Below are 25,491 nucleotides of genomic sequence, written 5' to 3'. Positions count from 1 at the left end.
CCTGCTCCGCCATTCAATAGATCATGGCTGATCCGAACCTAGACTCACTTCCCTTCATCTCTCGGAAACTGTCAATCTCCGATTTAAATTTATTTAATGTTGCAGCTTCCACAGCTCTCTGGGGTAGCAAATTCCATAGATTTACTACCCTCTGAGTGAAGAAGTTTCTCCTCATCTCAGTTTTGAAAGGGCAGCCCCTTATTCTAAGATTATGCCCCCTAGTTCTAGTCTCACCCATCAGTGGAAACATCCTCAGCGCATCCACCCGATCAATCCCCCTCACAATCTTACATGTTTCGATAAGATCGCCTCTCATTCTTCTGAACTCCAATGAGTAGAGGCCCAACCTACTGAACCTTTCCTCATACGTCAACCCCCTCATCTCCGGAATCAACCGAGTGAACCTTCTCTGAACCGCCTCGAGAGCAAGTATATCTTTTCTTAAATATGGAAACCAAAACTGTACGCAGTCTCCCAGGTGTGGCCTCACCAATACCCTGTATAACTGCAGCAAGACTTCCCTGTTTTTATACTCCATCCCCCTTGCAATAAAAGCCAAGATTCCATTGGCCTTCCTGATCACCTGCTGCACCTGCATACTAACCTTCTGTGTTTCATGTACCAGGACCCCCAGATCCCTTTGTACTGTAGCACTTTGCAGTTTCTCTCCATTTAGATAATAACTTGCTCTTTGATTTTTTCTGCCAAAGTGCATAACCTCACACTTTCCAACATTATATTCCATCTGCCAAATTTCTGCCCACTCACTTAGCCTGTCTATGTACTTTTGCAGGTTTTTTATGTCCTCCTCACTCACTGCTTTCCCTCCCATCTTTGTATCGTCGGGGCAGTGTAGAGGGAGCTTTACTCTGTATCTAACCCCGTGCTGTACCTGCCCTGGGAGTGTTTGATGGGACAGTGTAGAGGGAGCTTTACTCTGTGTCTAACCCCGTGCTGTACCTGCCCTGGGAGTGTTTGATGGGACAGTGTAGAGGGAGCTTTACTCTGTATCTAACCTGTGCTGTACCTGCCCTGTGAGTGTTTGATGGGACAGTGTAGAGGGAGCTTTACTCTGTATCTAACCCGTGCTGTACCTGCCCTGGGAGTGTTTGATGGGACAGTGTAGAGGGAGCTTTACTCTGTATCTAACTCGTGCTGTACCTGCCCTGGGAGTGTTTGATGGGACAGTGTAGAGGGAGCTTTACTCTGTATCTAACCCGTGCTGTACCTGCCCTGGGAGTGTTTGATGGGACAGTGTAGCGGGAGCTTTACTCTGTATCTAACCTGTGCTGTACCTGCCCTGGGAGTGTTTGATGGGGCAGTGTCGAGAGAGCTTTACTCTGTATCTAACCCGTGCTGTACCTGCCCTGGGAGTGTTTGATGGGACAGTGTAGAGGGAGCTTTACTCTGTATCTAACCTGTTGATTGTTCCTTGCCCTCAAGTCTCGAGTCTACGAGGGGAGTCTGAAAGTCTTCCATCGCGTCAAGCCGTGGACTTGGTGCTAGACTGCTGGTATGTGGAGGAGAGTGGGGGTCGACTGACTACCATTGGTGGGGGCTTCTCACGGGACAAGGCCTTGTTGGTCCTGCACAACGTGAGTGTCACTGAAGCTGAACAGACTTCTACCTGGACTGACTATGAAGTTCGTGAGAAGGATCAGGAGCTGATCATCTTCGAAGCTGTCGGTGAGATATATATTTCCTCGTGCATTTAGAAACATAGAAACATAGAAACCGCTCCATTCCCACTCGGACCTCACCGTCCTTGGCCTCTTGTATTGTTCCACGGAAGCTCAACGTAAACTCGAGGAACAGCACCTCATCTTCCGATTAGGAACTTTACAGCCTTCCGGTCTCAATATCGAGTTCAACAATTTCAGATCATAATCTCGGCCCCTATTTCATTTTCACTTATATTTTTCCACTCCTTTCCTTTCCCCCCCCCCCCCCCCCTTTCCTTTTGTTTCTCTCTCACACCTGGCAGCTATCTTTTGCCCTGCCAGTACACTTTACACCCAATCACAGCCTATTACCATCTCGTCTAGCTTCTAATCTCTTTTACTTCTTTTGGTTCTTTTATTCTTTTGTCCGATCGCAGCCCTGCCTTCGATCTAGTTCCTTTTCTCTCCAGTTTTGAAGAAGGGTCAAACCCGAAACGTCAACTCAAATTTCTCTCCACGGATGTTGCCTGACTTGCTGAGTTTTTCCAGCATTTTCTGTTGTTATTTTAGAAACATAGAAGATAGGAGCAGGAGTAGGCCATTCGGCCCCTCGAGCCTGCTCCGCCATTCAATGAGATGATGGCTGATCATCCAAATTCAGTACCCTGTCCCTGCTTTCTCCCCATATCCCTTGATCCCTTTAGCCTTAAGAAATATATCTAACTCCTTCTTGAATATATTTAATGAAATGGCCTCTACTGCCTTCTGTGGTAGAGAATTCCACAGGTTCACCACTCTCTGGGTGAAGAAATTCCTCCTCATCTCTGTCCAAAATGGCTTACCCCTTATCCTTAGGCTGTGACCCCTGGTTCTGGACTCCCCGACCATCGGGAACATCCTTCCTGCACCTAGTCTGTCTAGTCCTGTTAGAATTTTATAAGTTTCAATGAGATCCCCTCTCATTCTTCTAAACTCCAGCGAGTGTAAGCCCAATCGACCCAATCTCTCCTCATACGTCATTCCTGCCATCCCAGGTATCAGCCTGGTGAATCTTCGCTGCACTCCCTCCATGGCAAGAACATCCTTCCTCAGATAAGGCGACCAAAACTGCACACAATACTCAAGGTGTGGTCTCACCAAGGCCCTGTACAACTGCAGCAAGACATCCTTGTTCCTGTACTCTAATCCTCTCGCTACGAAGGCCAACATACCATTTGCCTTCTTAACCGCCTGCTGCACCTGCATGCTTACCTTCAGCGACTGGTGCACAAGGACACCCAGGTCTCGTTGCACTTCCCCTTCTCCCAATCTATTGCCGTTCAGATACTAATCTGCCTTCCAGTTTTTGCCACCAAAGTGGATAACCTCACATTTATCCACATTATATTGCATCTGCCATGCATCTGCCCAATCACCCAACCTGTCCAAATCATCCTGGAGTTTCTCTGCATCCTCCTCACAGCACACACGCCCACCCAGCTTTGTGTCGTCTGCAAACTTGGAGATATTACATCTAGTTCCCTCATCTAGATCATTAATATATATTGTGAATAGCTGGGGTCCTAGCACCGATCCCTGCGGTACCCCACTAGTCACTGCCTGCCACTCGGAAAAAGACCTGTTTATTCCAACTCTTTGCTTCCTGTCTGCCAACCAGTTCTCTATCCAAGTCAGTACCTTACCCCCAATGAGTATAGGCCCAACCTGCTCAACCTTTCTTCATAAGACAACCCCTTCATCTCCGGAATCAACCTCGTGAACCTTAGAACATAAGAACATAAGAAATAGGAGCAGGAGTGGGCCATTCGGCCCTTCGAGCCTGCTCCGCCATTCAATGGGATCATGGCTGATCATCTGCCTCAACTCCATTCACCGGCCCTATCGCCATATCCCTTGATGCCCTTACTAGTCAGAAATCTATCGACTTCTGTTTTGAATATACCCAATGACTGAGCCTTCACAGCCCTCTGGGGTAGAGAATTCCAAAGATTCACCGCCCTCTGTGTGAAGAAATTTCTTCTCATCTCAGTCCTGAATGGCCGACCCTTTATCCTGAGGCTGTGGCCCCTGGTTCTAGACTCCCCAGCCAAGGGAAACATTCTCCCAGCATCCACCCTATCAAGCCCTGTAATAATTTTGTATGTTTCAATGAGATCCCCTCTCATTCCTCTGAATTCAAGAGAATACAGGCCTAGTTTACTCAATCTCTTCTCATACGACAGTCCCCCCATCGCAGGAACCAGTCTGGTGAACCTTCGTTGCACTCCCTCTATGGCAAGTATATCCTTCCTTAGGTAAGGACACCAAAATTGTACACAGTACTCCAGGTGTGGTCTCACCAAGGCCCTATAGAATTGGAGTAAGACGCCTTTACTCCTGTACTCAAATCCTCTTGTAATGAAGGCCAGCAGCCGTGAACGGATATGGCAGATATCTAATTCAGCCATTCACTGCCCGATCTGTCTGGACCATATCCTCCTCTTCTTAGGCAGTCCCTCGGAACCGAGGATGACTTGCTTCCACATTAAACATGAGTTCTCAGGTGACTGATGAGTCCAATGCGGGACCTACAGTCTCTGTCACAGGCTGGGCAGACGGTGGTTGAAGGGGCGGGTGGGTCGGGTGCTTGGGTTGACGTGCGCTCCTTGCGATGCCTGCGCTTGGCTTCCGCTTGCTCCCGGCGAAGAGACTCGAGGTGTTCGGCGCCTTCCCGGATGCTTCTCCTCCACTTTGTGCGGTCTTGGGCCAGGGATTCCCAGGTGTAGGTGGGGATGTTACATTTTTCCAAGGAGGCTTTGAGGGTGTCCTTGAAGCGTTTCCTCTGCCCACCTGGGGCTCTCTTGCCGTGTCGGAGCTCCGAGTAGAGCGCTTGTTTCGGGAGTCCCGTATCGGGCATGCGGACAATGTGGCCCGTCCATCGGAGCTGATCGAGCGTGGTCAGAGCTTCGATGCTGGGGATGTTGGCCTGAGCGAGAACACTGACGTTGGTGCGCCTATCCTGCCACTGGATTTGCAGGATCTTGCGGAGGCAGCATTGGTGGTACCTCTCCAGTGCTTTGAGGTGCCTGCTGTACAGACCACATAAAACATTATCGAGTCCCGCTCTCGTTCTGCCATAATGGCTCACTCTTCCAGATAGATAGATTTCTAGACACAAAAGGCATCAAGGGGTATGGGGAGAGAGCGGGAATGTGGAATTGAGACAGAGGATCAACCATGATCATATTGAATGGCGGAGCAGGCTTGAAGGGCCGAATGGCCTACTCCTGCTCCTACCTTCTATGTTTCAAATTTTGCAGTCGAAGATTGAACACTGTGTCCTTCCATGATCCTGCAAAATGGCTTTGGGTTACCATAGTTGTGGCCAAAAATGTAATATATGTGGGCAGAACAAATGAAGGACAGAGACAGGTTGAGTTGCGAGTCAAGGTGCTTCTTTACTAGGTCAGAGCAACTGAGCATGCTCATAATAAACCATGTGACAAACCATGTGATAATACGTTACAATACTGAGCAGATAGTTGTTTTTTAGTGAAGTTGGTTGAGGGATAAATATGGGATCCAGGACACTGGGGAGAACTCCCCCCGCTCCCTTTCGAAATCGTGTCTGTGGGATCTTTTACGTCCACCTGAGAGAACTGCCCCTCCGACAGTGCGGCGCTCCCTCAGTACTGCCCCTCCGACAGTGCAGCGATCCCTCAGTACTGCCCCTCCGACAGTGCGGCGCTCCCTCAGTACTGACCCTCCGACAGTGCAGCACTCCCTCAGTACTGCCCCTCCGAGAGTGCAGCACTCCGTAAGTACTGTCCCTCCGACAGTGCAGCACTCCCTCAGTACTGCCTTTCCGACAGTGCAGCGCTCCCTCAGTACTGCCCCTTCGACAGTGCAGCGCTCCCTCAGTAGTGCCCCTCTGACAGTGCAGCGCTCCCTCAGTACTGCCCCTCCGACAGTGCATCACTCCCTCAGTACTGCCCCTCCGACAGTGCATCACTCCCTCAGTACTGCCCCTCCCACAGTGCAGCGCTCCCTCAGTACTGCCCCTCCGACAGTGCAGCACTCCCTCAGGACTGCCCCTCCCACAGTGCAGCACTCCCTCAGTACTGCACCACTGTCAGTGCGGCACTTTAGCAGTACTGTCCCGCCGACAGTGCAGCGCTCCCTCAGTACTGCCCCTCTGACAGTGCAGCACTCCGTAAGTACTGTCCCTCCGACAGTGCAGCGCTCCCTCAGTACTGTCCCTCCAACAGTGCAGCGCTCCCTCAGTACTGCCCCTCCGACAGTGCAGCGCTCCCTCAGTACTGCCCCTCCGACAGTACTCCCTCAGTATTGCCCCTCCGACAGTACTCCCTCAGTACTGCCCCTCCGACAGTGCAGCTCTCCCTCAGTACTGCCCCTCTGACAGTGCAGCACGCTCTCAGTACTGCCTCTCTGACAGTGCGGCGCTCTCTCAGTGCGCCCCCTCTGACAGTGCAGCGCGCCCTCAGTATTGCTCCTCCGACAGTGCAGCTCTCCTTCAGTACTGCCCCTCCGACAGTGCTGAACTCCCTCAGTACTGCCCTTCGACAGTGTAGTGCTCCCTCAGTACTGCCCCTCCGACAGTGCAGCGCTCCCTCAGTACTGTCCCTCCGACAGTGCAGCGCTCCCTCAGTACTGCCCCTGCGACAGTGCAGTGCTCCCTCAGTACTGACACTCCGACAGTTCAGTGGTCCCTCAGTACTCACCCTCAGACAGTGCAGTGCTCCCTCATCACTGCCCCTCCGCCAGCGCGGCGCTCCCTCTGTACTGACCCTCTGACAGTGCAGCACTCCCTCAGTACTGCCCCTCCGACAGTACAGCGCTCCCTCAGTACTGCCCCTCCGATAGTGCAGCACTCCCTCAGTAGTGCCCCTCCGACAGTGCAACGCTCCCTCAGTACTGCCCCTCCGACAGTGAAGCACTCCCTCAGTGCTGCCCATCCGACAGTGCAGCGCTCCCTCAGTACTGCCGCTCCGACAGTGCAGTGCTCCCTCAGTACTGACACTCCGACAGTGCAGTGCTCCCTCAGTACTCGCCCTCAGACAGTGCAGTGCTCCCTCATCACTGCCCCTCCGCCAGCGCGGCACTCCCTCTGTACTGACCCTCTGACAGTGCAGCACTCCCTCAGTACTGCTCCTCCGACAGTACTCCCTCAGTACTGCCCCTCCGACAGTGCAGCGCTCCCTCAGTACTGCTCCTCCGACAGTGCAGCGCTCCCTCAGCACTGCCCCTCCGACAGTACTCCCTCAGTACTGCCCCTCCGACAGTGCAGCACTCCCTCAGTACTGCCCCTCTGACAGTGCAGTGCTCCCTCAGTACTGCCCCTCCGACAGTGCAGCGCTCCCTCAGTACTGCCCCTCCGACAGTGCAGCACTCCCTCAGGACTGCCCCTCCCACAGTGCAGCACTCCCTCAGTACTGCCCCACTGTCAGTGCGGCACTTTAGCAGGACTGTCCCGCCGACAGTGCAGTGCTCCCTCAGCACTGCCCCTCTGACAGTGCAGCACTCCGTAAATACTGTCCCTCCGACAGTGCAGCGCTCCCTCAGTACTCTCCCTCCAACAGTGCAGCGCTCCCTCTGTACTGCCCCTCCGTCAGTGAAGCGCTCCCTCAGTACTGCCCCTCCGACAGTACTCCCTCAGTACTGCCCCTCCGACAGTACTCCCTCAGTACTGCCCCTCTGACAGTGCAGCACGCTCTCAGTACTGCCTCTCTGACAGTGCGGCGCTCTCTCAGTGCGGCCCCTCCGACAGTGCAGCGCTCCCTCAGTACTGCCCCTCTGACAGTGCAGCACTCGCTCAGTACTGCCCCTCTGACAGTGCAGCACGCTCTCAGTACTGCCTCTCTGACAGTGCGGTGCTCTCTCAGTGCGGCCCCTCCGACAGTGCAGCGCTCCCTCAGTGCTGCCCCTTCGACAGTGCAGCGCTCCCTCAGTAGTGCCCCTCTGACAGTGCAGCACTCCCTCAGTACTGCTCCTCCGACAGTGCAGCGCTCCCTCAGTACTGCTCCTCCGACAGTGCAGCTCTCCTTCAGTACTGCCCCCCGACAGTGCTGAACTCCCTCAGTACTGCCCCTTCGACAGTGCAGTGCTCCCTCAGTACTGTCCTTCCGACAGTTCAGCGCTCCCTCAGTACTGTCCCTCCGACAGTGCAGCGCTCCCTCAGTACTGTCCTTCCGACAGTGCAGCGCTCCCTCAGTACTGTCCTTCCGACAGTGCAGCGCTCCCTCAGTACTGTCCCTCCGACAGTGCGGCGCTCCCTCAGTACTGCCCCTCCAACAGTGCAGCACTCCCTCAGTACTGCCCCTCCGACAGTGCAGCACTCCCTCAGTACTGCCCCTCTGACAGTGCAGTGCTCCCTCAGTACTGCCCCTCCGACAGTGCAGCACTCCCTCAGTACTGCCCCTCCGACAGTGCAGCACTCCCTCAGGACTGCCCCTCCCACAGTGCAGCACTCCCTCAGTACTGGCCCACTGTCAGTGTGGCACTTTAGCAGTACTGTCCCGCCGACAGTGCAGCGCTCCCTCAGTACTGCCCCTCTGACAGTGCAGCGCTCCCTCAGTACTGTCCCTCCAACAGTGCAGCGCTCCCTCAGTACTGCCCCTCCGACAGTGCAGCACTCCCTCAGTACTGCGCCTCCGACAGTACTCCCTCAGTACTGCCCCTCCGACAGTACTCCCTCAGTACTGCCCCTCCGACAGTACTCCCTCAGTACTGCCCCTCCGACAGTACTCCCTCAGTACTGCCCCTCCGACAGTTCTGCGCTCCCTCAGTACTGCCCCTTCGACAGTGCAGATCTCCCTCAGTAGTGCCCCTCTGACAGTGCAGCGCTTCCTCAGTACTGCTCCTCCGACAGTGCAGCTCTCCTTCAGTACTGCCCCTCCGACAGTGCTGAACTCCCTCAGTACTGCCCCTTCGACAGTGTAGTGCTCCCTCAGTACTGCCCCTCAGACAGAGCAGCGCTCCCTCAGTATTGTCGCTCCGACAGTGCAGCACTCCCTCAGGACTGCCCTTACCACAGTGCAGCACTCCCTCAGTACTGACACTCCGACAGTGCAGTGCTCCCTCAGTACTGCCCCTCTGACAGTGCAGCACTCCGTAAGTACTGCCCCTTCGACAGTGTAGTGCTCACTCAGTACTGCCCCTCCGACAGTGCAGCGCTCCCTCAGTACTGCCCCTCCGACAGTGCAGCGCTCCCTCAGTACTGTCCCTCCGACAGTGCAGTGCTCCCTCAGTACTGACACTCCGACAGTGCAGTGCTCCCTCAGGACTGACCTTCTGACAGTGCAGCACTCCCTCAGTACTGCCCCTCCGACAGTACAGCGCTCCCTCAGTACTGCCCCTCCGATAGTGCAGCACTCCCTCAGTAGTGCCCCTCCGACAGTGCAACGCTCCCTCAGTACTGCCCTTCCGACAGTGAAGCGTTCCCTCAGTACTGCTCCTCCGACAGTGCAGCACTCCCTCAGTACTGCCCCTCCGATAGTGCAGCACTCCCTCAGTAGTGCCCCTCCGACAGTGCAACGCTCCCTCAGTACTGCCCTTCCAACAGTGAAGCGCTCCCTCAGTACTGCTCCTCCGACAGTACAGCGCTCCCTCAGTACTGCCCCTCCGATAGTGCAGCACTCCCTCAGTAGTGCCCCTCCGACAGTCCAGCGCTCCCTCAGTAGTGCCCATCCGACAGTGCAGCACTCCCTCAGTACTGCTCCTCCGACAGCACTCCCTCAGTACTGCCCCTCCGACAGTACTCCCTCAGTACTGCCCCTCCGACAGTGCAGCGCTCCCTCAGTACTGCCCCTCCGACAGTGCAGCGCTCCCTCAGTACTGCTCCTCCGACAGTGCAGCGCTCCCTCAGTACTGCCCCTCCGACAGTGCTGAACTCCCTCAGTACTGCCCCTTCGACAGCGTAGTGCTCCCTCAGTACTGCCCCTCCGACAGTGCAGCGCTCCCTCACTACAGCCCCTCCGACAGTGCAGCGCTCCCTCAGTACTGCTCCTCCGACAGTGCAGCGCTTCCTCAGTACTGCCCCTCCGACAGTGCAGCACTCCCTCATACTCCCCCTCCGACAGTGCAGCACTCGCTCAGTACTGCCCCTCTGACAGTGCAGCACGCTCTCAGTACTGCCTCTCTGAGAGTGCGGTGCTCTCTCAGTGCGGCCCCTCCGACAGTGCAGCGCTCCCTCAGTACTGCCCCTTCGACAGTGCAGCGCTCCCTCAGTAGTGCCCCTCTGACAGTGCAGCACTCCCTCAGTACTGCTCCTCCGACAGTGCAGCGCTCCCTCAGTACTGCTCCTCCGACAGTGCAGCTCTCCTTCAGTACTGCCCCTCCGACAGTGCTGAACTCCCTCAGTACTGCCCCTTCGACAGTGCAGTGCTCCCTCAGTACTGTCCTTCCGACAGTGCAGCGCTCCCTCAGTACTGTCCCTCCGACAGTGCAGCGCTCCCTCAGTACTGTCCTTCCGACAGTGCAGCGCTCCCTCAGTACTGTCCTTCCGACAGTGCAGCGCTCCCTCAGTACTGCCCCTCCGACAGTGCAGCACTCCCTCAGTACTGCCCCTCCGACAGTGCAGCACTCCCTCAGTACTGCCTCTCTGACAGTGCAGTGCTCCCTCAGTACTGCCCCTCCGACAGTGCAGCACTCCCTCAGTACTGCCCCTCCGACAGTGCAGCACTCCCTCAGGACTGCCCCTCCCACAGTGCAGCACTCCCTCAGTACTGCCCCACTGTCAGTGTGGCACTTTAGCAGTACTGTCCCGCCGACAGTGCAGCGCTCCCTCAGTACTGCCCCTCTGACAGTGCAGCGCTCCCTCAGTACTGTCCCTCCAACAGTGCAGCGCTCCCTCAGTACTGCCCCTCCAACAGTGCAGCTCTCCCTCAGTACTGCGCCTCCGACAGTACTCCCTCAGTACTGCCCCTCCGACAGTACTCCCTCAGTACTGCCCCTCCGACAGTACTCCCTCAGTACTGCCCCTCCGACAGTACTCCCTCAGTACTGCCCCTCCGACAGTTCTGCGCTCCCTCAGTACTGCCCCTCCGACAGTGCTGAACTCCCTCAGTACTGCCCCTTCGACAGTGTAGTGCTCCCTCAGTACTGCCCCTCAGACAGTGCAGCGCTCCCTCAGTATTGTCCCTCCGACAGTGCGGCGCTCCCTCAGTACTGCTCCTCCGACAGTGCAGCGATCCCTCAGTACTGCCCCTCCGACAGTGCAGCGCTCCCTCAGTACTGCCCATCCGACAGTGCAGCACTCCCTCAGGACTGCCCTTCCCACAGTGCAGCACTCCCTCAGTACTGCCCTACTGTCAGTGCAGCACTTTAGCAGTACTGTCCCGCCGACAGTGCAGCGCTCCCTCAGTACTGCCCCTCTGACAGTGCAGCACTCCGTAAGTACTGCCCCTTCGACAGTGTAGTGCTCACTCAGTACTGCCCCTCCGACAGTGCAGCGCTCCGTAAGTACTGCCCCTTCGACAGTGTAGTGCTCACTCAGTACTGCCCCTCCGACAGTGCAGTGCTCCCTCAGTACTCGCCCTCAGACAGTGCAGTGCTCCCTCATTACTGCCCCTCCGCCAGCGCGGCGCTCCCTCTGTACTGACCTTCTGACAGTGCAGCACTCCCTCAGTACTGCCCCTCCGACAGTACAGCGCTCCCTCAGTACTGCCCCTCCGATAGTGCAGCACTCCCTCAGTAGTGCCCCTCCGACAGTGCAACGCTCCCTCAGTACTGCCCTTCCGACAGTGAAGCGCTCCCTCAGTACTGCCCATCCGACAGTGCAGCACACCCTCAGTACTGCTCCTCCGACAGCACTCCCTCAGGACTGCCCCTCCGACAGTACTCCTTCAGTACTGCCCCTCCGACAGTGCAGCTCTCCCTCAGTACTGCCCCTCTGAAAGTGCAGCACGCTCTCAGTACTGCCTCTCTGACAGTGCAGCGCTCCCTCAGCACTGCTCCTCCGACAGTGCAGCGCTCCCTCAGTACTGCCCCTCCGACAGTGCTGAACTCCCTCAGTACTGCCCCTTCAACAGCGTAGTGCTCCCTCAGTACTGCCCCTCCGACAGTGCAGCGCTCCCTCAGTACTGCCCCTCCGACAGCGCAGTTCTCCCTCAGTACTGCCCCTCCGACAGCGCAGTTCTCCCTCAGTACTGCCCCTCTGACTGTGCGGCGCTACCTCAGTACTGCCCCTCCGACAGTGCGGCGCTCTCTCAGTACTGCCCTTCCGACAGTGCAGCGCTCCCTCAGTACTCACCCTCAGACAGTGCAGCACTCCCTCAGTACTGCCCCACTGTCAGTGCGGCACTTTAGCAGTACTGTCCCGCCGACAGTGTAGCGCTCCCTCAGTACTGCCCCCCTGACAGTGCAGCACTCCGTAAGTACTGTCCCTCCGACAATGCAGCGCTCCCTCAGTACTGTCCCTCCAACAGTGCAGCGCGCCCTCAGTACTGCCCCTCCGACAGTGCAGCGCTCCCTCAGTACTGCCCCTCCGACAGTACTCCCTCAGTACTGCCCCTCCGACAGTACTCCCTCAGTACTGCCCCTCCGACAGTGCAGCTCTCCCTCAGTACTGCCCCTCTGACAGTGCAGCACGCTCTCAGTACTGCCTCTCTGACAGTGCGGCGCTCTCTCAGTACTGCCCTTCCGACAGTGCAGCGCTCCCTCAGTACTGCCCCTCCGACAGTGCAGCGCTCCCTCAGTACTGCACCTCTGACAGTGCAGCGCTCCCTCAGTACTGCCCCTCCGACAGTGCAGTGCTCCCTCAGTAATGCCCCTCCGACAGTGCAGTGCTCCCTCAGTACTGCCCCTCCGACAGTGCAGCGCTCCCTCAGTACTGTCCTTCCGACAGTGCAGCGCTCCCTCAGTACTGCCCCTCCGACAGTGCAGCGCACCCTTAGTACTGCCCCTCCGACAGTGCAGCGCTCCCTCAGTACTGCCCCTCCGGCAGTGCAGCACTCCCTCCGTACTGCCCCTCCGCCAGCGCGGCGCTCCCTCTGTACTGACCCTCTGACAGTGCAGCACTCCCTCAGTACTGCCCCTCCGACAGTACAGCGCTCCCTCAGTACTGCCCCTCCGACAGTGCAGCACTCCATCAGTACTGTCCCTCTGACAGTGCAGCGCTCCCTCAGTACTGTCCCTCCAACAGTGCAGCGCTCCCTCAGTACTGCCCCTCCGACAGTACTCCCTCAGTACTGCCCCTCCGACAGTTCTCCCTCAGTACTGCCCCTCTGACAGTGCAGCTCTCCCTCAGTACTGCCTCTCTGACAGTGCTGCACTGACTCAGTACTGCCCCTCCGACAGTGCAGCGCTCCCTCAGTACTGCCCCTTCGACAGTGCAGCGCTCCCTCAGTACTGCCCCTCCGACAGTGCTGAACTCCCTCAGTACTTTCCCTTCGACAGTGCAGTGCTCCCTCAGTACTGCCCCTCCGACAGTGCCGCGCTCCCTCAGTACTTTCCCTCCGACAGTGCAGCGCTCCCTCAGTACTGCCCCTCCGACAGTGCAGTGCTCCCTCAGTACTGACCCTCCGACAGTGCAGTGCTCCCTCAGTACTGCCCCTCCGACAGTGCAGCGCTCCATAAGTACTGCCCCTCCGACAGTGTAGCGCTCCCTCAGTACTGCCCCTCCGACAGTACTCCCTCAGTACTGCCCCCCCGACAGTACTCCCTCAGTACTGCCCCACCGACAGTGCAGCGCTCCCTCAGTACTGCCCCTCTGACAGTGCAGCACGCCCTCAGTACTGCCCCTCCGACAGTGCAGCACTCCCTCGGTAGTGCCCCTCTGACAGTGCAGCACTCCCTCAGTACGACCCCTCCAACAGTGCAGTGCTCCCTCAGTACGGCCCCTCTGACAGTGCCGCGCTCCCTCATTACTCACCCTCAGACAGTGCAGCGTTCCATCAGTACTCTCCCTCCGATATTGCAGCGCTCCCTCAGTACTGGCCCTCTGACAGTGCGGCACTCCCTCAGTACTGCCCCTCCGACAGTGCAGCGCTCCCTCAGTACTGCCCCTCCGACAGTGCAGCGCTCCCTCAGTACTGCCCCTCCGACAGTGCAGCGCTCCCTCAGCACTGCCCCTCCGACAGTGCAGAGCTCCCTCAGTAGTGCCCCTCCGACATTGCAGCGCTCCCTCAGTACTGCCCCTCTGACAGTGCAGCGCTCCCTCAGTACTGCCCCTCTGACAGTGCAGCGCTCCCTCAGTACTGCCCCTCTGACAGGGCTATGGGCTAGAGGGAAGAGTGAGATTAATTGGACAGCTTTTTCGAAGAGCCAGCCCAGGGACACTGGGCCGATTGGCCTTCCTGTGAGCTGCTGTGACTCTCTCATTCTCATCTTCCCCCCACAGTTTCGGAGGTCTCGATCCCAGACGGAGAGCTGCTGTTACATGCGGACTGCGAAGGGCAGGAGGTGGTGTGCGAGATTAGCAGCTTCGAGCTGCCGGCACAGACTGGGGACCGGCCCGAGGACCCCGGGTCCTACTTCATGGGGAGCCTGCGCATCGCCGGAGGACTGGGCATCGCCATGGTGATGAAGAGCCTCTCGGTGACTGAGGAGGAGAGGAAGGAGCGGGCCTTCAGCGAGAGGCTGAATGTGGTGCTCACCCCAGCCGGGACCGTCAGCATATCTGGTATTCCGAGGAGGGGGGGATTTAGCCCCGCGTAAAGAACAGGAAAGGCCCAGGCTCCATTCCCGGCCTGTGCTGAGTTAGCTGATATCACGCAATGTAGGATTGTGTGTACTGGGAGTGAATGGGAAGGGTTTGAGTCCATTGGGATTGTGTACAGTGGGAGTGAATGGGAAGGGGTTGGGTCCATTGGGATGTGTACAGTGGGAGTGAATGGGAAGGGGTTGGGTCCATTGGGATTGTGTACAGTGGGAGTGAATGGGAAGGGGTTTGGGTCCATTGGGATTGTGTACAGTGGGAGTGAATGGGAAGGGGTTTGGGTCCATTGGGATTGTGTACAGTGGGAGTGAATGGGAAGGTGTTTGGGTCCATTGGGATTGTGTACAGTGGGAGTGAATGGGAAGCGGTTTGGTTCCATTGGGATTGTGTACAGTGGGAGTGAATGGGAAGCGGTTTGGGTCCATTGGGATTGTGTACAGTGGGAGTGAATGGGAAGGGGGTGGGTCCATTGGGATTGTGTACAGTGGGAGTGAATGGGAAGGGGTTGGGTCCATTGGGATGTGTACAGTGGGAGTGAATGGGAAGGGGTTGGGTCCATTGGGATTGTGTACAGTGGGAGTGAATGGGAAGGGGTTTGGGTCCATTGGGATTGTGTACAGTGGGAGTGAATGGGAAGGTGTTTGGGTCCATTGGGATTGTGTACAGTGGGAGTGAATGGGAAGGGGTTTGGGTCCATTGGGATTGTGTACAGTGGGAGTGAATGGGAAGGTGTTTGGGTCCATTGGGATTGTGTACAGTGGGAGTGAATGGGAAGCGGTTTGGTTCCATTGGGATTGTGTACAGTGGGAGTGAATGGGAAGCGGTTTGGGTCCATTGGGATTGTGTACAGTGGGAGTGAATGGGAAGGGGGTGGGTCCATTGGGATTGTGTACAGTGGGAGTGAATGGGAAGGGGTTTGGGTCCATTGGGATTGTGTACAGTGGGAGTGAATGGGAAGAGGTTGGGTCCATTGGGATTGTGTACAGTGGGAGTGAATGGGAAGGGGTTGGGTCCATTGGGATTGTGTGCAGTGGGAGTGAATGGGAAGGTTTTGGATCCATTGGGATTTTGTACAGTGGGAGTGAATGGGAAGCGGTTTGGTTCCATTGGGATTGTGTACAATGGTGTAATGTATATACCTTTAAGGGGGGTAACTATCTTTTACAGCTCATGTATACTGCAGTACCGGCAGTGACCACACCTGTATATAGCACTGAGTAGTAATCTGTACAGTCAGTTCCACTGTGAGCCACGTTGAGTAAACACCTGTTGTACCATTCTCCTGCAGTCTGTGTCTTATTATACACAGACACAACATTGGCGACAAGGCAAGTTTGAACCTACCTGCAACTCTGCATCACCTCCCGGGGATTCGTTCCCTGAGATCAGTGGATTGGAGGTCAAGGCCAGAAACTCAAGCGTCGACCACGGGCAACCGCCCAGTCATCCAGCAGAGACTCGAGAATTGCGGAGGAGGCTGTCGAGAGCCAGGCTTGGCTTTCCAGTCGAGGTGGTCCAGCGAAACGGGCTGGCAACAGGTAGTGCGCAGACCCTTCCCGGACGGCGGCAGGCTAGAGCCGACCGAGCGGCACAGCAAAGGGCCGAGCAACGTCGACGGGGGAGAGAGAGAGAGGGCAGAGCGCACAGGGCGCAGCCGGTGTTCAGGGGCCGAGCAGCGTCGGAGAGAGGGAGAGAGAGACGCGCAGAAACCCGTGAGGCGCCGCCATTGCCACGAGGACCGCCGAGAGCGGCGTTGGCAGCAGCGCAGGAGAAACGGGCGAAACGTACAGGGTGCCGCCATTGCCACGAGGACCGCCGGGAGCGGCGTTGGCAGCAGCGGGGGAGGAAGGAAAGTGCGGGAGACGCCATATTAAGCCATTGGGAGACGCCATTTTAAACCACACCCAAAATGCCGAAGAGTGGCAGTATCACCACATTTGACAATGAAGTCGAAGATTGGACTACATATGTCGAACGAATAGAGGTGTATTGCAAGGCAAATGAGGTGTCAGATGACAAGAAAGCGTCGGTATTGTTAAATTTAATGGGTACAAAGACGTATGGTTTATTACGAAATCCATTAACCCCAACAAAGCCAATGGAAAAGAGTTTTGAAGACATAGTAACGATACTACAGGAACATTTAAACCCCACACCACTGCTGAAAGCAGAAAGATTCAAGTTTCACAAACGGAACCAGCATAAGGATGAAAGCAATGCTGATTATTTAACAGAACTGCGCAAACTATCGAAACACTGCCAGTTTGGAGCGGGACTGGCAGATACCTTAAGGGACAAGTTTGTGTGTGGGCTTTAAAGTGAAGGAACCCAGAAACGGCTTTTATCTGAAAAGGACCTTACGCTGGAAAAGGCTTTCAGCATTGTGGTATCATATGAAGCAGCAGCACGGGGCGCTGCAGAGATACAACAGAGACCGCAAGAATATGGCACAAACGAAATGTCATATGGAACAGAGAAGTGCTATCGCTGCGGCAGAACAACACACGACCACAATGATTGCTGGTTCAAAGACAAAGTGTGCAGACAGTGTGGAAAAGTAGGACACATAGCACGAGTCTGCAGGTCGGGAAAGAAAACCAGCAATAAGAAACCTACCAAAGAAAAGTAGAAGAAGGTACATAAGATGACGGAGAATAGTTCAGATGAACAAAAGAGTGATAACGACTCCGAAAGCAGGGAACTGAGTTGTCTGAAACTACATAATGTGATCACAACGGAGGATCACCGAACCATTTGGGTCACTCTCAAAATAGCAGGAGTCCAGGTAAAGATGGAATTGGACACAGGATCAGCCCCAACAGTCATAAACCGACGGGACTATGAGCGGCTATTCTCACACATACCCTTGAGAGACACAAAAATTATTTTGAAGACGTACACGGGGCAAAAATTCTACCCCAAAGGAAAAATAAGGGTGACCGTTATATATAACGGTAAGGAAACACCAAAACTAGACCTGTATGTATTGCAAGATGGAGGACCACCATTACTGGGACATGAATGGATCCGGAAAATACAACTGGATTGGCATTCCATACAGGCACTGACTGTGGCTGACAAAAAGGATGACGACGTCACACCTGGGCGACTGTCAAAGATCCTAACTGACGCGAAAGAAGTGTTCCAGCAAGGACTCGGAACACTAAAAGGCATGACAGCGACGATTAAAATTGAAGAAAACGCAAGCCCAAAATTTTTTAAGGCCAGACTGGTACCTTATGCGATCCGCCCAGCCGTCGAAGCAGAGCTGGAGAGTCTGGAACGTTCAGGTGTACTGTCCAAGGTAGACTGGAGCGAGTGGGCTACACCCATCGTCCCTGTGATGAAAAAGTCGTTGAGCAGCACGCCTGGGGAACCAAGGAAGGTTCGCATCTGTGGGGACTTTAAGGTAACAGTGAACCCGGTCCTTCACACCGTACAATATCCACTTCCGCGGATTGAAGATATTTTCACCTCACTATCTGGAGGGAAACGCTTCACTAAGATTGATATGGCCCAGGCGTATCTGCAAATGGAGGTAGAAGAAGCATCAAAAAAATACCTCACAATCAACACTCATAAAGGTCTCTACCAATACAACCGGCTGGTATTCGGGGTAGCATCAGCTCCGGCTATTTGGCAGAGGGCAATGGAACAAGTCCTGCAAGGGATCCCAGGGACCCAGTGTTATTTGGACGACATCCTGGTCACGGGCGAAAATGACAGTGATCACCTTGCCAACCTGGAGCAGGTGCTCACTAGATTGCAGGACTATGGGCTCCGAGCTAACCGCCCCAAATGCGAGTTTTTTAGAAAACAGATCTCGTATTGTGGCCATGTTATCGATAAAGAGGGGTTACATAAGTCCCCAGAGAAGATTGAGGCAGTAGTCAAGGCTCCAGCACCGGAAAATGTGTCACAACTGAGGTCGTTCCTCGGGCTGGTAAACTACTACCATAAGTTCTTGCCAAATTTGTCGACAATACTACACCCACTGAACACCCTACTGCAATCTGGGGTGCCATGGAAGTGGAGTGACGAATGTAGACGAGCTTTCCAGAATAGCAAAACACTAATCACATCGAAAGAGGTATTTGTAAAGTCTGTGTGTTATATGGCGAATTAATACACAGACTACAAGAGTAACTTTAACAGGACTTTACTATTCGAAGGTCAGGGCGAATCTGCCCAATAAATCCTTACACAGCACTTATATACCGGTGTGGTCACCACCGGTATTACAGTATACAGTAGCCAAGATAAAGCAGTGCAACCCTTAAAATAGTTCTCTTAAAGGTGGAACGTTACATACACTACAATCCTCCCTTTTTAGGTTAACAGTATATATATATTCCCATTAATATAACATCATAACATATATACAACTTTATGTAAAACAGTTCACAGATTCAGTCTCTCTGGAGGCTTCCTGACTCTGTCCGGATAACGCCTCGGTGGTGTAGTAGTTTTCGGTGGTGTAGTAGGTTCTTCTGGCAAGGTCGATTCTGCTTGAAGGACAGTGTCAGGTTCATCTGATTCCAGTATTACCGGATCGGAGGTAGATGCTCTGGGTATCTCTGCTCCAACATTAGGCGTATAGAGTTGTGGAGTAGGTTGGCCCTTTGTGGATGACTCTATGATCTGGTCAACATGGCGCCTTATTATGCTTTCACCAATGTCCACGGTATACATCAGCGGTCCTAGCCTTTTTCCAATAGTTCCAGGCTGCCATTTCTCGGTACGGTAGTCCCGGGCCAAAACTTGTTGACCTATCTGGAAGGTTCTAGTTGGCCTTTCATTCATGCCTTGAAATTGCCGGTTCTCTACGTCCCTTCTGACGTTTGGCTTAATCAAATCCAGCCGGCATCTTAGTCTTCTATTGAAAAACATCATGGCGGGAGTTTGGTTTGTGACCACATGTGTTGCATTCCTGTACGCCAACAAGAAGTTACCTTATGTTGTAGATTTATGTCTTCATTACCCATGGCCTTTATGGCCTTCTTGAAGGTCTGGACAAACCTTTCAGCTAATCCATTGGTGGCGGGGTGGTATGGGGCGGACGTGTAGTGCTTAACCCCATTGCTTTTTAAGAACTTCCTGAATTCTTCGGACACAAATTGCGGTCCATTATCAGAACAGATCTGTTCCGGCAGCCCATTCCTGGCAAATATGGTCCTTAATACTGTGATGGTTTTTTCCGTGGTGGTGGAGGACATCTTTATTACCTCCGGCCACTTGGAGTGTGCATCCACCGCGATTAAAAACATTGAGTCCATAAATGGACCAGCAAAGTCGATATGTACCCTTTGCCATGGAGATGAGGGCCACTCCCATGGATGCAGAGGAGCTTGTGGTGGGGCGTTTTGGACCTTCTGGCATCCTAGACAGATCTTGGTTATTTCTTCGATGTCTCCATCAATACCTGGCCACCACACAAACGCTCTGGCTAGGTTCTTCATTTTCACTCCACCCAGATGCCCCTCATGAAGCTCCTTTAGCACTTTATGCTGGAGTTTGGGTGGAATCACCACTCTAGATCCACACATCAAGGTTCCTCGGCACACTGACAGCTGTTCTCTTCTTTGCGAAAATGCTGGCAACATTGGTTCGCCATGTGCTGGCCATCCCTCCACCGTTAAATCGTAGACTCGTGAGAGAGTCGGGTCATTTCTTGTTTCCTTTTCGATCATAGAATTTGTTACTGGTAGACATTCCACTATGGTTGAGTGGAACATCTCCACTGGGTCCACTGTAGTCGCCTCTTCTACCACTGGCAACGGTAGGCGCGATAACCCATCAGCATTTCCATGCTGTTTGGACCTTTTGTATTCGATGTCATATTGGTGTGCCCCTAGTAACACGGACCACCTCTGTAGCCTTTGCGCTGTCATAGTGGAAACGGCCTTGTTAGGGTTGAATATGGATACCAACGGCTGGTGGTCTGTCAGCAATGTAAACTTCTTGCCCTGCAGGTAATGATTGAATTTCTTTACTCCCCACACAAGGCTGAGAGCCTCCCTATCTATCTGAGCATAATTGCGCTCAGCGGAGGTCAATGATCGGGATGCAAATGCGACTGGCCTTTCCGAGCCATTTGGCAACTTGTGTGAGAGTACTGCTCCAATACCATAAGGGGAAGCATCACAAGCTAGACGAAGAGGTAGCGTTGGATTGAAGTGAGCCAACACTTCCTCAGAGGTGATCAATGCCTTGCTTTTGCGAAAGGCCTTCTTACAGTCCTCGCTCCACTTCCATGGTACTTCTTTCCGCAACAGAGCATTCAGCGGGTGCAGCACCGTGGATAGATTTGGCAGAAACTTATGGTAATAGTTAATCAACCCCAGAAACGACCTCAACTGTGATACATTTTCCGGAGCGGGGGCCTTCACAACAGCTTCGATCTTTTCAGGTGACTTGTGCAGGCCCTCTTGGTCAATGACATGACCACAGTACGAGATCCGTTTCTGGAAGAACTCACATTGTGAATCCTCACACTACCCAGTTCCTTGCTGTTGGAGTCTGAATCCGAATTCTGTTCATCTGAACTCTTCCCAGTCACCTTATGTACCTTTCTGTACTTCTTCTGCGGTGACTTATTGTTGCTGGTCTTCTTTCCTGACCGGCATACTTTAGCTATGTGACCAAGCTTGCCACATTTTCTACATTCCTGGTTTTTAAACCAGCATTGGTTCTGGTCGTGTGTTGTCTTCCCACAACGATAACATTTTGTTGTACCCGAAGTCATTTGATCCACGCTGAGTACCGCTGTCTTCAGCTGCATCTCCGCCGTGCCTCTCGCTGCGGCTTCGTGCGATGCTGCAATAAGGACAGCCTTATCAAGTGTAAGATCATTCTCTTCGAGCAGTCGCTTTTGTGTTTCTTCCTTCGACATCCCACACACGAACTTGTCTCTCAGTGCCTCTGTCAGATTTTCCCCAAACTGACAGTATTTTGCTAGCCTACGCAGTTCAACCAAGTACTCCGCGTTGCTTTCCTCTTTTAGTTGCGTTCTCACGTAAAATTTAGATCGTTCCGCTAACATCAGCATTGTGGGGTTCAAATGATCCTTCAGGACAGCAACAATATTAGCGAAAGACTGATCCGCCGGTTTAGCTGGTGATAGAAGATGCTTCAATAGCCCGTATGTCTTCGCACCCATTGAGTTTAGTAAGGTTAGAGCTTTATCATAATTTGCTACCTTATTGACCTTACAATATATCTCGATGCGTTCTACATACGTGGCCCAATCTTCCACATCGGAATCGAAATCGTTGATGTTACCATGCTTAGGCATCTTCACAATCTTTCTGAGAACAACAACGAAATTTTTCTTTACTTTTTAACTTTTTTTTTCAAAAATGGCGGTTTCCCACGCTTATCTTCTTCCCCGCCTCCGAGGATGGCGGTTTCCCGCGCTTGTCTTCCTCTGGCGGGGGGGGGGTAAGCTTTGCCCTCGGGCGACGACCGCTGGCTTTCGGGTTTCGCAGCCTGCGCGCTGGCTTCAGTTTATTCTGAAGCTCTCCCGCTCGCTCGGGCTCTGTCTCTCCCTCAGCGGCTTTCAATCGCGCCTCCCCAGCCCTCTCGCAGTCCGGTCCTTTCCTCCCCCGGCTGCGGCTGAGTTCTCCACGGTTTTATTTATTTATTTATTCCCGCGCCTTACGATCCCGGTCGCAGCGCCTCGCGGCCTCGGTAGCTGCCCGGCCTTTTTCGCCGGTCGCGGTCGAGCTGTCTCCCGACGCTGTTGCGTCTCCCAGCCCACTTGTAGCCCGGTCTCTCACACCGGCTGCGTTCCCGCTTGTAGCCCGGTCTCTCACACCGGCTGCGTTCCCGCTTGTACCGCGGCTTCCGTGCCCTACGCTGCCCCAGTCTCAGCGTCTCTGGCCCCGACTTCTGTCCGGCTCCTTTCCCCCGACCGTGGTCGAGTTCACCGCCCTTATCCTCCGTTTCTTTTTATTTCCCCCCTACTCACAGTCAACGTGGCCGACTTGCTTCTCGTGGCTGATCGGCTCACTCACCACCGTGACAGAAGGGACGATCCCTGCCTGTTGCTGATGGAAGGCTTCGTGTCTGAATTCTTCCTTCTTCCTTGCTCTGCAGACTCGAGTCTTCTCTCAGCAGAACAACGAGGGCGGGTGCCTCTTCTCGACGCTCGTTAACTGCTTCGGATGTATCGCTGCCGCAGGGTAAGATCGAACTCGTTGCCACTGTAAAGTCTGTGTGTTATATGGCGAATTAATACACAGACTACAAGAGTAACTTTAACAGGACTTTACTATTCGAAGGTCAGGGCGAATCTGCCCAATAAATCCTTACACAGCACTTATATACCGGTGTGGTCACCACCGGTATTACAGTATACAGTAGCCAAGATAAAGTAGTGCAACCCTTAAAATAGTTCTCTTAAAGGTGGAACATTACATACACTACAGTATTGGCCCAATCCAACCCAGCACGACCAATTCGGTTGTCGTGTGATGCGTCACCCTACGGCATTGGAGCGGTGCTGTCGCACAAATTCTCGGACGGCTCAAAGAGGCCAATAGCCTTTGCGTCACGATCACTAACCTCAGCCGAGCGTAACTACGCCCAGATTGACAGGGAGGCCCTCAGCCTAGTGTGGGGAGTGAAAAAGTTCAATCACTATCTGCACGGGCAGAAATTCACCTTGCTGACTGATCACCAGCCTCTTGCCTCCATTTTTAATCCGAAGAAGGGCGTTCCGGTGATGACTGCGCAACGACTACAAAGATGGTCACTTTTTCTAGGGGCGCACCACTATGAGATTGAATATAAGGGCACGAAACAGCATGGAAATGCTGATGGGCTATCACGCCTGCCACTGCCTACTGCGGAGGAAGCACCAGCAGTGGATCCTGTCGAAATATTCCATTCGACTATAGTTGAATACCTACCGGTAACTAACGCTTGTATCGAAAAGGAAACCCGAAATGACCCGACACTGTCTCGGGTATATGATTTGACGGTGAAGGGATGGCCAGCACATGGCGACTCACTGTTGCCAGCATTCTCGACAAGGAGAGAACAGCTGTCAGTGTGCCGGGGGACCTTGATGTGTGGATCCCGAGTGGTAATTCCACCCAAGTTAAGGGATAGAGTGCTCAATGAGCTTCATGAGGGTCATCTGGGAGGGGTAAAAATGAAAAGCCTAGCCAGGGCTTATGTGTGGTGGCCGGGAATCGATAAACAAATCGAGGACCTGACCAAGAGCTGCTCAGGGTGCCAGAAAGTCCAAAATGCACCACCACAGGCCCCTCTACACCCATGGGAGTGGCCCTCATCTCCATGGCAACGGGTGCATATTGATTTTGCTGGTCCATTCATGGACTCAATGTTTTTAATAGCCGTGGATGCACACTCGAAATGGCCTGAGGTGATCAAAATGTCCTCCACCACCACGGAGAAAACTATTGCAGTCCTACAGACCATTTGCGCCAGGAATGGCTTGCCAGAACAGATTTGCTCCGACAACGGACCACAGTTTGTGTCCGAAGAGTTCCGGAGGTTCTTGAAAAAGAATGGGGTAAGGCATTACACATCCGTCCCGTATCATCCAGCCACAAATGGATTGGCTGAGAGGTTCGTACAAACCTTTAAGAAGGCAATAAAGGCTATGTACAATGACAACATTCCGCTGCAGCACAAGGTGGACAATTTCCTGTTCGCCTACCGGAATGTGACACATGCAGTCACCAACCAGGCCCCAGCCATGATGTTCTTTAACCGAAGGTTAAGATCTCGCCTGGATTTGCTCAAACCAAACATACGAAGAGATGTTGAGAGTAAGCAATTCCAGCACATCCATGAGAAGCCAACAAGGAGCTTCAATGTAGGGCAACCAGTCTTGGCCCGCGACTACCGAACAGAAAAATGGCAGCCAGGAACGATATGCACACGGCAGGGCCCACTAATGTACACAGTGGACGTTGGGGAGAACATCGTGAGGCGCCATGCTGACCAGATCCTAGAGTCACAGGAACAAGTCAACCCCATGCCTCGCCCATACGTACCTGGTGATGAACCCGACGTACAGGTCGCATCTACCCCAGAAACAGTAGCATCGGAAGCTGATGAACCAACCGACGACAGGGGGCCAGAATCGCCTCCACACCAAGAGCAAGACACTCGGGAAAGGCGCTATCCAGAAAGGATCAGGAAGCCTCCCCAAAGACTGAATATATAAATAGATTATTTTCAGCTAATGTTGCATGTTAAAAGTGTTAATTGTAATTAGTTTGATGTTTAATTGTTAAATGAGAGTTATGGTACTGTTAATCTAAAAGGGGCGGAATTGTAATGTATATACCTTTAAGGGGGGAACTATCTTTTACAGCTCATGTATACTGCAGTACCGGCAGTGACCACACCTGTATATCGCACTGAGTAGTAATCTGTACAGTTCAGTTCCAGTGTGAGCCACGTTGAGTAAACACCTATTGTACCGTTCTCCTGCAGTCTGTGTCTTATTATACACAGACACAACAAATGGGAGTGAATGGGAAGGGTTTGGGTCCATTGGGATTGTGTACAGTGGGAGTGAATGGGAAGGGTTTGGGTCCATTGGGATTGTCCACAGTGGGAGTGAATGGGAAGGGGCTTGGGTCCATTGGGGTTGTGTACAGTGGGAGTGAATGGGAAGGGGTTGGGTCCATTGGGATTTTGTACAGTGGGAGTCAATGGGAAGTGGTTTGGTTCCATTGGGATTGTGTACAATGGGAGTGAATGGGAAGGGTTTGGGTCCATTGGGATTGTGTACAATGGGAGTGAATGGGAAGGGTTTGGGTCCATTGGGATTGTGTACAATGGGAGTGAATGGGAAGGGGTTTGGATCCATTGGGATTGTGTACAATGGGAGTGAATGGAAGGGGATTGGGTCTATTGGGATTGTGTACAGTGGGAGTGAATGGGAAGAGTTTCAGTCCATTGGGATTGTGTGCAATGGGAATGAATGGGAAGGAGTTGGGTCCATTGGGATTGTGTACAGTGGGAGTGAATGGGAAGGGGTTTGGCTCCATTGGGATTGTGTACAGTGGGAGTTAATGGGAAGGGTTTAGGTCCATTGGGATTGTGTACAGTAGGAGGGAATGGGAAGAGGTTGGGTCCATTGTGATTGTGTACAGTGGGAGTGAATGGGAAGGGGTTGGGTCCATTGGGATT

General features: G+C 53.7%; 1 protein-coding gene across 1 annotated transcript in view; it reads left to right on the top strand.

Annotated features, from left to right (window-relative positions):
- Positions 1 to 1,406: 1,406 nt before the first annotated feature.
- LOC147091424 (tapasin-related protein-like) overlaps positions 1,407 to 25,491 on the top strand; it is a gene marked incomplete at its 5' end in the record, with an annotated part of 57,813 nt that continues 33,728 nt past the window's right edge. The window contains 2 exons of the mRNA XM_085976780.1: positions 1,407 to 1,686; positions 13,999 to 14,280. Coding sequence (XP_085832906.1) covers positions 1,407 to 1,686; positions 13,999 to 14,280 — 562 coding nt within the window. The remainder of the gene's footprint in view (positions 1,687 to 13,998; positions 14,281 to 25,491) is intronic.

The sequence above is a fragment of the Somniosus microcephalus genome, unplaced genomic scaffold, assembly GCF_052327205.1.
Source record: "Somniosus microcephalus isolate GS21.2 unplaced genomic scaffold, FLI_Smic_1.0 unresolved_chr3, whole genome shotgun sequence".
Lineage (NCBI taxonomy): Eukaryota > Metazoa > Chordata > Chondrichthyes > Squaliformes > Somniosidae > Somniosus > Somniosus microcephalus.
This window is presented reverse-complemented; position numbering and strand designations above follow the sequence as displayed.